Genomic DNA, 11802 nt, shown 5'->3' with positions numbered 1-11802 from the left:
TAGTGTGGTGCTTTCAGCCTACAGCTATGGTGTGTTTGAGCAGTCCTCTCTGCCTTCTACGCCTCCATCCCTGTAGTAACTTGCATCAGTATTTGAAGTTGGCCTGAATTCCGCAGGGGGCTTGTTGCTCCCCTAGTTAGCTGCTCTTGTTTTTCCACTTACTTGGCAGAGTTTCTGTATCCTAGGAAAGCAGCATCTGCTGCCTAGCATGCAGCAGGCGTGTGCTGTGACTTCCATGTTTGCAGTCTTAGGGAGAACTTGTATCACAGCCCAGTTCCCACAGTATGTGCGGGCTATGGCACGTGCACAACTACTGCCGCAATTATCATTGTGGAAGAGGTGAGTAAAAGCAGATGAGGTGTAGGTGAGGAGCGAAGGGTATGTGTTCAAGGGAGCTGCAGCAATGTGGCCTCTCCCCTGACAGCATGTTCTGTCAGATGTGTTGGTTCTGCTAAGAAGATGTTTGCATTTCCTGATTCCTATTTTTTCTCCTAAAGAAGTGTGGGTTCCATGACTTATCAGGAAAGCTTCATCATCGAACTAGCTTGCTAGAATCCATGAAACGAGAAACCCTGCAGGGCTGTTACCTTTAATCATGTAGACAGATAAGACTTAATTCAAGTTGATACCCGTTCTTTCAAAAGGGGCATTGTAATTTTAAAACCAAGTGTACAGACTACTTCGAAGAGCTGGTGAGCTGGAGGGAGAAAACGTGTCTACTCTTAGGTCTGAGGTCTGCAGAAGATTTAGTGACTGGAATGGTGTGTAGAACCTGGATTTTCTTTAGGAAATGTGGCTGATGACTTTCAAATACCTTCAGCAAGCTCTTGATAATTGAGACAATGCCCTAATGTCTCCCAGGAATTCCAATATAGAAGGAGTTTTAAAAGAGTTCTTGTGCCTGATGAGTTCTGTGTGTGTGGATTTGTTCATTTGTGAGAAGTAGCTGTGATATTACTGATGCAATTGTAGCATTTGCATGCCATGCAGAAAACTGAAAACAAAGTAATAGTGAAGAAGATGTTGTTGACCAGCTTTTCATTAGCAGGACAAGATGTTCCTGCTAGGAGCTCCGAAGGAGGGACTGAGTAGTAAGAGATCACATGGCATGGTAAAGAAATGTCACAGGCTTGATAGGTTCAGAGTGAGTCAGGATCATAAGACCTGGAATAGGGAAGGGTATGTGTGTCTTCACAGATGTAGGGCTGTGTGAATTTGTGGGCTTTTTAAAAATTATTCTGTTCACTTTATTACAGCATTTTATGTTGTATGCTAAAGGAAAAGTATGTTACTTCTCTTTTTAAACCCTGAAGAGGCCAATGCCTCACATACATAATTTGCAAAAATTACTATTAGGTAAAAATGGATTACAGCCAATTGCATGTTGAAGCCATTATTACCCAATGTTTTTGAAACTCTTAATACTTCCTTTCACTAAATGGGTGCTATATCCCTCTTCCTTTTGTAGGAATCCTAGGTCAAGGAGACCAGATACATGCCTCAGCCATAATTCCTTTGGCAATTGGCAGTTCTGGTATTGGTGGAGGGGATGTGACTTCGCATGGTTTTGTGATTTAGTAAGGTTTCGTCCCTGAAAAGGAAAGAAGTTGGATGCAAGAGTACCATGCTTGTTCTCCCGTTCCCGTGCTTCGATCTCTCAGCACAGAGCGGCCTCAGTCCCTGTTTTCTAAAACAGGGGTCTCTGTTGGTGAAGATGCTCAGAGCACTTGGCACGATGTGCTTTTTCAGTTTGGTTTGGCTTTGCGTCAGTGGGGGTGAATACTGTGCCTCTTCATGGCAAATGTTAATGCAGCCATGCCCTATGCAGGAAGGGGCAAGGCAACAAGGGAAGTTTCCCTCCTGGAGACTGAACTTCCCTGGACAAATTCATAGGATAAGTTCATTGAAGTAAAACGTAGGACCTCCAAAACTAGGCATTTACTTGAAAGAGATGTTTCACTGTTCTCACCTGGTTTCCTTAGGTTACACCGGTCAGTTTTTGTCATTGCATACGGAGTGACTTTCCCACCTGCTCGGTTCTGTGTTAGCAAACGGCAGCCTGACGCCTCCGCTATTGACGTTATTGTGGGAAGACAAAATGGGCGTCTTACAGTCTGTCCCCTTCTCGGGCTGCATAAGGGTGATGCCAGGGCGAGGAGAGCCCCGAGAGGGAGAGGGAGCGCGTCCCCCGCCGCCGTCGGTCCGCGCAGCGCCGACCCGCAGACTTTCCCGTTAGTGCCTGAGCCCCCGGGAGCTGCGCGGGCTGCTCGGTGCTGGCGCGGAGAGCGCTTGTTAGGCGGGCTGCCGGCGCGGGTGCTCTGCGCCAGGCGGAGCCGCCGCGAAGCCTGCAGCGGCGCTCACGGGGGCCCCGCCTGGAGCGGCACCGCCCGCCCCTGAGGCGCTGACGGGGCGGCGGGGCCGCACCGGGGGCTGGGGGCGGAGCCTCGACGCGGAAGCGGCGGCCGGGCGGGCGCGGGGGCCGCCGGGAAGGGCGGGGAGCTGCGCGGCGGTGAGGCGGCGCGGCGGAACAGCCGCCACTGAAGTGCCACCGCCCCGCAGCGCGGCGTCCTCCTGCGGCGCCTGCCTCTCCCGCGGTCGGCGGGTGCGGTGGCAGTCGGTCCCGGAGGGGCCGCCGCCGCCATGCACGACGCCTTCGAGCATGTACCGATCCTGGAGAAGCTGCCGCTGCAGATCGACTGCCTGGCGGCCTGGGGTAAGCCGAGGGGGCCGCGGCGCCGCCGCCCCGCGCCGTCGCCCGAGTCGTTCCCTTCCCCGCTCCCGGGCTGCCGAGACGCGCCGTCAGCCGTTCTCGGGGCCTGCCGCGCGCTCCCCCGTGGGGGGCTGGGTGTTGCCGCGTCTCTCGGTCCCCGGCCGGCTGTACGCCGAGGTGGCTGGTGGCCCTGCCGCCTCGCAGGCCCGGGCGCGCGGGGAGAGCGGGAGCGTTTCCCCGCGTTTTGGCTTGTCGCGCTGGTTTCGGTGCCTGCGGCAGGGCGGCTGCCGGGGCCGAGCTCCGCTCCCGGGGGCGCAGGCGGTCCCGTGCGCCCGGCGGCAGCCCTGCTGATGAGGCTGCCGTGACTTCCAGGGCTGTACCCGCGGGTCGGCTGGTTTCTTGCTAAAAAGCACGCGCTATGTTTTGACTAAAACTTATCTTGGAAAGACAGTGGTGCGTTCAAGCCTTGGGTTTAGAGTCTGCGTGTGTTAGTGGTATATAAACGAAGGTTGTGTTTTTAGGCTAGCTTGACAGTCGAGATTTTGGTCAGGTGGTTGCACCGGCTGCCCTAATGGTAAGGCTTGATAAGGCTTTTCAGGCTGCTGGAGCAGTTTCCATCAGATGTACTGCCGTAGCACAGAATTGGTAATTAAAAAAATTCCAGACGCTGTGGAATTGTGACTCCTTTAATCTGCCTTAAGAACAAAATTATAACCTGAATGGTAGTGTTGCGTTTAAACATAGGTTGTTTATGCTGGAGTTATGTAGCAGAGAAGATGTGATGCTGGTTTATTCCTATGCTGAGGCTTTTATCTTTTTGAAACCGTTTATTTTGCTGAAGTAGAAAAAAGCCTAAACCCACAGGCCTATGACAGAATGGTTGTGTAAAAAGAGGTGTAATTCTGTCTTTACAACTTTTCTACCAAGTAGTGGAAGAAAGGTCTTGCAGAAAACAAGATTTTATTGAAAGACAAGTATCTTTGGTAATGAGGGAGAAGAAATATTTGTGTATGCTTATTTCCTATATGATCTTCAGCAAGGAGAATTTCAGTCATGTTTCATGACTTAATAAGGATTCTATGCCTTTTGTATGCTATAAAAGCTGTAAATAGGAAGAGTCTGAAACTGCCACAGAGTTTGTATATGAAAAGGTTCTATTTTGTGAATCTTAAATGACTGCTCATCCAGCCAATTCAGATGCTATTCAAACAAAGCTGCCGCTGTCCTTCCAGGTATAGCTTACTGTTTCATAGAGCTCTTATAAAAACTTGTCTTTTTAAAAAAAACCCAAACCAACCCACATAGAACTTCTTGTTTTTCTTTCTGACAGCTCTTCCCATTATGTAGTAGCGTTCATCTCTGGGAGATCGTAATGTCTGAAGAATAGTTTGTTGCCTCCTTCGATTGCACAAAAGATGCAATGGTTTGCTTCTTTACCTTTGTATAAACAAGTGGGATGTGATGTGTAGGCTGTACTCTCTGTTTTATTGCTTGATCTTTGGCCGTCCCCTCTGGAGGATGAAAACTGCTTCTGTGCACTTCCCCCAGACAGATAGTAGGAGACATGCGTGTAGTCACCACAGGAAGTCCTTTTTTTTGCACTTGAAACGAGTTTCCAAGTGTTCTAATAAGCTTAACTTGGCTGGGAAGGGCAGTCTTTGTTGAAACTAATTAGACTCTCTTTCTCCTCCGTCTTTGCAGAAGAATGGCTCCTTGTTGGTACCAAACAAGGGCATCTTCTTCTTTATAGGATCAAGAAAGACATAGGTAAGTTGATTTTAAGAATGGCACAAAATTATTTTTATTTCCTGCACTTTAAGAGATTGTAGTGGTGTTAATGCAAATATGTTTAGTTGATGATTTTTTACCTACCTGGAGTTTAATGGATATTTGCGAGGGATCTTTGGTGAAAGTGTACATACCATTTATCAGATGTGCAAGAAAGATAACAAGTATTATCAACCTTTTTTCTTTTTAAAGTATGTTTTATAGCAGGTCTCCATATGTTTGAATTTATAGTAAGTTAGTGTAATTTTTGTGAATACAGTGCGCATACGTGCAAAAGCAGTGCAGCATGCTACTTGCTAGAGGTTTGATGTTTGTCTTCTGTTAATGAAGGACTGGATTAGTGAAGGAGCAACTCTGTTCAGTGGGTCCATGAGCATCAAGAAATGGGGAAGAGGGATCTCTCCTAACTAGTTCTGTCATGTATTTACTCTTCTCCCTGCCTCTTTGACAGTCGTAAGTGCTCAGAGTCTATTCTGAACATGCCACAAATAGAATTATTCTATTTTTGGTTTAGTTAAAATCGATTTTCACTAAACAGATTTGTATTGCATATTATCTGCTGTTATGTAGAAACTGGTGTTATTGAACGCAGTAATGTAGTCAGTGTGGAACAGGAAAGGAAAAAAAAAAACCACCACACGTCTGCCTCCAGAGTTCATCAGCTCTTGGGAAGATGTTCATTTGTAGCTACTTGGATTCTAGAGACTGAATTGAACTTGCTTTTTCTGAAACTTGTAGGCTGTCTATTCCAGTCAGAACATGCTAGTCTTGAGTTGCTAGTGTCTTGTCTCACGTGGTAAATTTCTCCCCCTTTTTTGCATCAATGCCAGGAGAGGTTATGTCATCAGAAAGTGTCTGTAAGTCTTATTCCCTAAAACTCCTTTTAAACCCTTGTGGTGTAGTGTTCATTCCTTGTCTACTTTGCAGTAATGTGCTCCCTAGCAATTTAAATTGCTGATATTTGATTGGTGTGGATAAAGTCTTTATGGATATCTTTGTATCTCTGGGTTTCAAAATACTTAAATATAATTCTTGTAATCTAAAATTCCAGCAAGGCAAAAATGTAACTATTGATGAGGTCCTTGGATGGGTGCAAGAAGTGTAATTTACATTTTCTCTCGACTATGTAGAAGACCTTCTGATGCATTTAGCTATTAAGTAAAAGATAGCACAGATATGTTAGAAGAGTCATTCTTCTAGTGTTAAGTGACCAATTTTTATTTTTTTTTTGTAATTCTTTGTAATGTATTTAGTGTAAGATATATTCAGCTATAAATTTAAGGACAATTTCAGTTTACGTACTCTCTCAAATCTTTCTGGTAGGTTGCAATAGGTTTGAAGTGACACTAGAGAAATCCAACAAGAACTTCTCGAAAAAGATTCAGCAGGTAGGAAATACCATCTTCTTGACGTGGAGACAGTTTTCCAGTGTTTTCAGCCAAGAAATGAAATATAAAATCTACTTCTGGAATCTCTATTAAACTTAAAAATTTTCCCCAAAACTGTAGATTCTTTTAGAGATGGCACGGCCTGGTGTTTTTGCCCACTCTTCCCAAAACAGGAATAAGCTTGGTTTGACTGCTAAAGCAGAAAGTAAAGAATTGGAACTTACATGTTTATTTTTTGGCTTTTAAGAAAATGCTGCTGGTAACAGTAAATCTTCAGCTGCTCTGACTGAGAATATTTGTAAAAATGATGGTAGTACATGAACAGACTGTAATATATAATTTGAGATAAAATTCTATAGGAATGTGAACGTAATTCTCTTTATTTGGAATTTAGAACTAAAGTAACTGATTATCTACTCCCAGTCTTACTACTGTTTAATTTTTGAGAGCTTTTGCTCATTGGTTATATTGAAACTCAGGAAAGCGTTTACTTCAAAGATTATGCAGCCTTTTTCAGCAACACCCTGCATATCCTTTAGAAGTACTTTTCTACAAGTAATATACTATTTATTATAGTATTTCTAACTAGCTTAGGTTGCAGGCTCTCTATGCTAGCTTGTAAAAACTGAATGTAAGTGAAAGGGGGTTACAATAGCTGGAGGAAGGTGTGCATAGATAGATGCCTTGCTGTTTTCATTATTTTGAGAGTGTCTAAGATGCATTTTCTTAGACTATCTGTAATCAAACCTTGTTCAGAGGTTTATTTTATGAATGGAGTCACTAATAGAATTCTTTATTTCAGATTCATGTTGTTTCTCAGTTTAAAATTCTGGTCAGTCTATTAGGTAAGTGAAGAAAATGTTGTAATATTTAATAACCTCTTTTCAGTGCAGTTAACTTGGCTGAATGTGGCATCCTTTCCAACACCTGCATAGTAGCCTAGTTTTTGAAAAGTCACTGTGTAGGATTTAGGCTTTTTCACTTTGCAGAGGAAGCATTATGCAGCATAGATTGAGAAGCAGCTTTGCTTGTTGTAAGCCAGCTTGGAGAACAAAGTAGTAGTGATACATTTTGTGATTAAAAATGAAAAAATAGATACATGCACTAAAGCATGTGTAAAATATATATATATCGGTTTGGCTGTATTGGCATTTGTACATATGCGTATACACGTACATGCGTGTGTATGTGCATGCATCGTATGATAAGGCTTAAAACTTCTGTCCAAACTTGTTGGATGTATGAAACTTACTGCTGATGTGTTACACCAAATTCAGTTTATATGCAGATGGTGATCTTTTGCCATCTTGTGGAAGATCTAAGTTTGCTTGTCTCTGGCTATATTTGTTTAACCTTATGATCTTCCTATGTGGTTTTTTTGCTTATATTGCTACTTCCTTCTTTGTGATTTCCAAGTCCCAGCTCTTCCAACTCCAGCATGTGTAGATTTCTGCTGCCTGCGTCCTCGTGCGTACCAAAACTTGACCACAGCACCCTCCATGTCCAGTCGTTCACTTTCCACTAATTTCAGGAGCCAGTTCAAAATGGTCTTTGCTAATACAGTCTTCCATCATGAACTTGCTCTGCTCTGGCCTGCTTGCTGTCCCTTCCACTCCTGCTTCCTCTGCTTGGTTAGCACCTGTTCTCAGTTCCTTAATTTAATTTTACCAGTGCTGGTGTTAATCTTGTTTGCTGCATTTTTTGTCTTGTGTTTGTATGTGCCTTAGCACTTACCTTTCAGCTTTTGGGAAAGCGTTCCTTTTTACTTTCTTGCAGCTCTTAGTTTCTCCGTTCTTTTTATGTAAATGTAAAATGTGATAACTTATTTGAAGTAGCAATGAACTCTACATGTATTAAATATTGAATAGTAATTAGAATTCTGTTTAAAACAGAAAATAACATTTATGTCCATGACCTGTTGACATTTCAACAAATCACCACAGTTTCCAAGGCAAAAGGTGCATCTCTCTTCACTTGTGATCTTCAGGTAAGAGGAAGAACCTAACGGCACAGATGTCCTTACTGTTTGTAACAAGGATAACTTTTTAATGTTGCTGTATAGGTTAAGTTTATAAATTTTGTGTTATATGCAAGTTGCTTGGGTACTAGTGCTTTTTAAAATTAGTACCTACTGGATGTCAAAGCTTTGCTTAAGGCAACAATTTTTAATATAGTCACCTTAATTTTCTTTCTGTGCTCCATAAGATATCTCCCTGTGCCTGTTGTGATTGTAGCCTTTAACCTCCTGATACAAAACTTCAAGGTGTTTTTATCCTGTAGTAACTTTGACTGTCTTCTTTCTTGAAAAGTCCTCTTCAATATAAAATCCATTCTCTTCCCTTAAATTGTCAGCGTACTAGCTCATAGTGATTCCCTCTGCCAAGCATCTCCATCACTGTTTTTGTTACATTTTTGTTTCTGTTAAACTGTATTGGCCTAGGGAGTCCCAGGGCAGTTGTGGTAGACTTGGGCCATAAAATGGTTCCATAAGGTATTGCGATCCTCTGTTCATATGCTGTGGTGACTCATTTCTGTCTAAGTGGGTTTCTCAGCCTACCCATGTCATTCAGAAACCTTATTCATAACCAGAAGAGATGGCTTGGTGCTTATCATCACTTTTTCTCTCTTTGCCCCATAGAAGCTTAGTGTTAAATATTTCTATTAAGTACTTAAGGCTTTCTAGGTGTTAAAACTAGTGAAGTCCTTCAAATCACCTTTAAATCTGGTCATTCCAGAGTGCCTTGTTTGTGCGTACAGGCACTTAGCTTTACTAGTGTTTCTTGTTTAAAAAATTTCCAATAGGCTAGAATATTAAACAGCTATTAATGTTTTTATCTGTCAGTATAACACATTCGTTGCGTTGTTCCTTTTCCTTCCCACTCCTATACTGCACAGAGTTCAAGCTATTTATCCTAGTCTTCAGGGCTGGGCTGATAGCTCTCTACTTATCTTCTGTTTATGTGTGTATGTCTTCGGTGCTTTTTCTCCCATGTGTATTTCCTTGGTGTCACAGTCCCTGCCAAAGTTCATTTTTAAGTATCCCACCCCGCTTCTGTGTGTGCTTCCTTGTTTAGGGAATGCCCTTCTGGCATGCGTGAACAAAGCTGCTTTTCAGCTGACAGCTTTGCTTCAGGCTGAGGATTCTTTTGGCCTTGTATTGCCTTACTTGCCTCTTAGTGTATGAGTGCCTGTGAGCTAGTCTGTTTTCACAGCAGTCAGATACAGGGGAAGAGGTGCTAAGAATGTGCGTGGCAGTGCGGAAGAAGCTACAACTTTATTTTTGGAAGGACAGAGAATTCCATGAACTACAGGTGAGTTGTGTTGTTTGTGTGGTCTAGCATGCCTCAGCAGGGAGCGTGGTTGCTCTTTACTGCTTGTCCCTACTCAGAGGCACTGCTGACTTTCAGAGCATTGACTCTGATTGGTTCTGCTGTGATTTAACAATGAAGCGGCAAATAAAAGTGAAAATACATGGTTGAAATCACAATTAATGGCATTAACACAGCTTCATAAATGAAATGAAAGGCTGCGTTCTGTATTTTACCATTCTGATTGTAGTATGCTTTTAAGTGAGTGGAATGTATTAGTGTGCAGTCTCTGTAAATGTATACCTAATAATAACGCCATAGAAGTAGGTCTACTTCTACCCAAAGTTTTCCAGGTATGTCATTAAGTCAGAAGGTAGTTACTGACAACAAGCACAGAGAACTACACTTGTGAATACCAGAATGATAAAAATAACCAATGGAAATGGGTAGAGAATTTTTCAGCTAGGCTGCTCTTCTAGGAAGTTACCAGCTAACTCGGAGCACACCTCTTCACTGTGCACGAATCTAGCCTTTTAGTTGAATACTGCTTTTCCTTGACCAGCAGAAGTTGGGCAAGTATGGTGGAGAATATGGTGTCAACAGTGCTGACTGTTACCCTCTGTTGCCAGATTTGACTTTTGCTTTTCTCTTGTAACAACAACCATTTTAACCTGTTTTCCTCAGGGGGACTTCAGCGTACCTGATGTACCCAAGTCTATGGCCTGGTGTGAAAACTCCATCTGTGTAGGCTTCAAGAGGGACTATTACCTGATACGGGTAAGACTGGGGTTTGGAATTCAGTGTTTAAGAAGATTCGGATAGCAGTAGACACTATGGAGTCTGCTCCTGTGCTCAAGGATTTAGCTACCAGATATGTATGAAAAACAGCATCTGGTACTCTTGCTATGTGTGGTTTTGGAGAGGGCAGTCTGTCCTTTTAAACTGATATTTTGTCAGGAACTGATACTCTCTTTATCGCTGTTGAAATCAGTATTTGAAGCTTTTGCAGAAAAAAGGCATTGGAAAAGAGATATTTTGGTTTGGCAGCATTCTGTGTAAGCTCAGTTTGCATTTTATTTACTGTATTAAGAAAGCAGATAGCTCTAAGAGGGGAAAAAGACCAAGAATATCTTCAGATCTGACAGGTGGTGGAGCCTAACAACTTTTTCTTTTCTTTTTTGATTCTCTTACTGAACTGCAGTCACTTCAGTTTGAAAGTCTCTAAACTTACTGTTATTAATTTAGTATTACAGTTTCCACTTATGCTTCATTAGACAACTATATTTGATTCTCTTTTCTGCCTTTACAATTGGCTTCTGCTCATATTATATGAAAATGAGATGAAGATGAGGTGCACCACATACATATGTGTACGTACATGGGTGGCAAAACTGACCTGTAGTTGGCAGGAAAACTGCACAGTAATTTTTACAGTCACTTCAGAGTAACACTGCTCACAAAAGAAGTGATGCTTTTCTGCAGTCCTCTTCTGCATGGTCGTTCTTGCCGTTCTATTTATACGAGTAGCTGTGCAGCTGCTCATGCAACCAGAATGAAGACTTGCTGTCCGGGTGTCTACTTTGGGTTGACTCTGGTGTTTAACTGACCCATCCTTGAATGGTTTCATTTCACTAAATAGGCAGAAAAATATACATGTTTTTAAGGTATTGTTGTCTGCTGACTAGCTATTGATTTATAAGAATGCTTGAGCTGTAATGCAAGGGCAGCAGCAGGAACATGTAGCTGGAGTTAAAGGAGAAGGATTCTGTTTTGGTGGCAGTATGTTGTTAGATTAGCTCATGAAACAGCTCTTGATGTTTGGTTTGGGTTTTGTTTTGTTTGTTTTTTTGTTTGTTTTTTTTTCATTTGGGTGGGCTCAGTTCCCTGGACAGCATGTGACCACAATGAATGAGTGACTAGGGCAGGGAAAAAGGCTAGGTAGGTAGGTTGCTTGACTTCTAGTTTGTTTTTTATTTGGCAATGCTCACTCATACCAGAATAAAGCCATGTTCAAGTTCTGGCCTAAATGAAGTCCTCTGGTTACGCCAAGAAGTGTTTGGACACTTTAACTGATGTTGCTACTGTGCTATGCATTTTATAAACCTGTATGAACTATGTTCTCAGTTGCTGTTACAGTAACAGGAATATATCATCTTAGACACAAAAGTATTAATTCTTTATCTCCAATTTGATGTACAAGTAAGATAAATGATGATATGCAGAAAAACTTATTGCTAGTCTTTAAAATTACACTTGTCCTGTTAGTAACTAGTCTGGGTGTAAATGCCTGTAGAGGGTTTTCAACTTTGGTCTTAGGTACCTTGAAATAAAGGTTATTTTGAAAAACAGTTTTAAAAATTTTCTTTATTATCCTAGGTGGATGGAAAAGGATCCATCAAAGAACTATTTCCCACAGGAAAGCAACTGGAACCATTGGTAGCTCCTGTAGCAGATGGAAAAGTTGCAGTTGGCCAAGATGATCTAACAGTTGTGCTCAATGAAGAAGGGATCTGTACTCAGAAATGTGCCTTGAATTGGACAGATATTCCTATAGCCATGGGTGAGAATTAGCAGTAATATTTAAAAATTTGCTTCTGTACTTCTTTGT

The 11802-nt window shown here is 42.3% G+C and overlaps 1 protein-coding gene across 5 annotated transcripts in view; it reads left to right on the top strand.

The window, feature by feature from the left end:
• Nucleotides 1-2625: 2625 nt before the first annotated feature.
• VPS39 (VPS39 subunit of HOPS complex) overlaps nt 2626-11802 on the top strand; it is a 30330-nt gene continuing 21153 nt past the window's right edge. Inside the window, exons 1-9 of one of the 5 annotated variants that reach the window (XM_086614117.1) lie at nt 2626-2713; nt 4412-4477; nt 5329-5355; nt 5822-5886; nt 6689-6731; nt 7779-7873; nt 9099-9197; nt 9879-9971; nt 11571-11754. In XM_086614117.1, the coding sequence (XP_086470243.1) occupies nt 2641-2713; nt 4412-4477; nt 5329-5355; nt 5822-5886; nt 6689-6731; nt 7779-7873; nt 9099-9197; nt 9879-9971; nt 11571-11754 (745 nt within the window). In that variant the 5' untranslated portion in view covers nt 2626-2640. Of the gene's footprint in view, nt 2714-4411; nt 4478-5322; nt 5356-5821; nt 5887-6688; nt 6732-7778; nt 7874-9098; nt 9198-9878; nt 9972-11570; nt 11755-11802 lie in introns of all 5 variants that reach the window. The other 4 variants (XM_086614116.1, XM_086614119.1, XM_086614118.1 and 1 more) reach the window with 4 other exon arrangements.

The sequence above is a fragment of the Tauraco erythrolophus genome, chromosome 6, assembly GCF_009769465.1.
Source record: "Tauraco erythrolophus isolate bTauEry1 chromosome 6, bTauEry1.pri, whole genome shotgun sequence".
Classification (NCBI taxonomy): domain Eukaryota; kingdom Metazoa; phylum Chordata; class Aves; order Musophagiformes; family Musophagidae; genus Tauraco; species Tauraco erythrolophus.
This window is presented reverse-complemented; position numbering and strand designations above follow the sequence as displayed.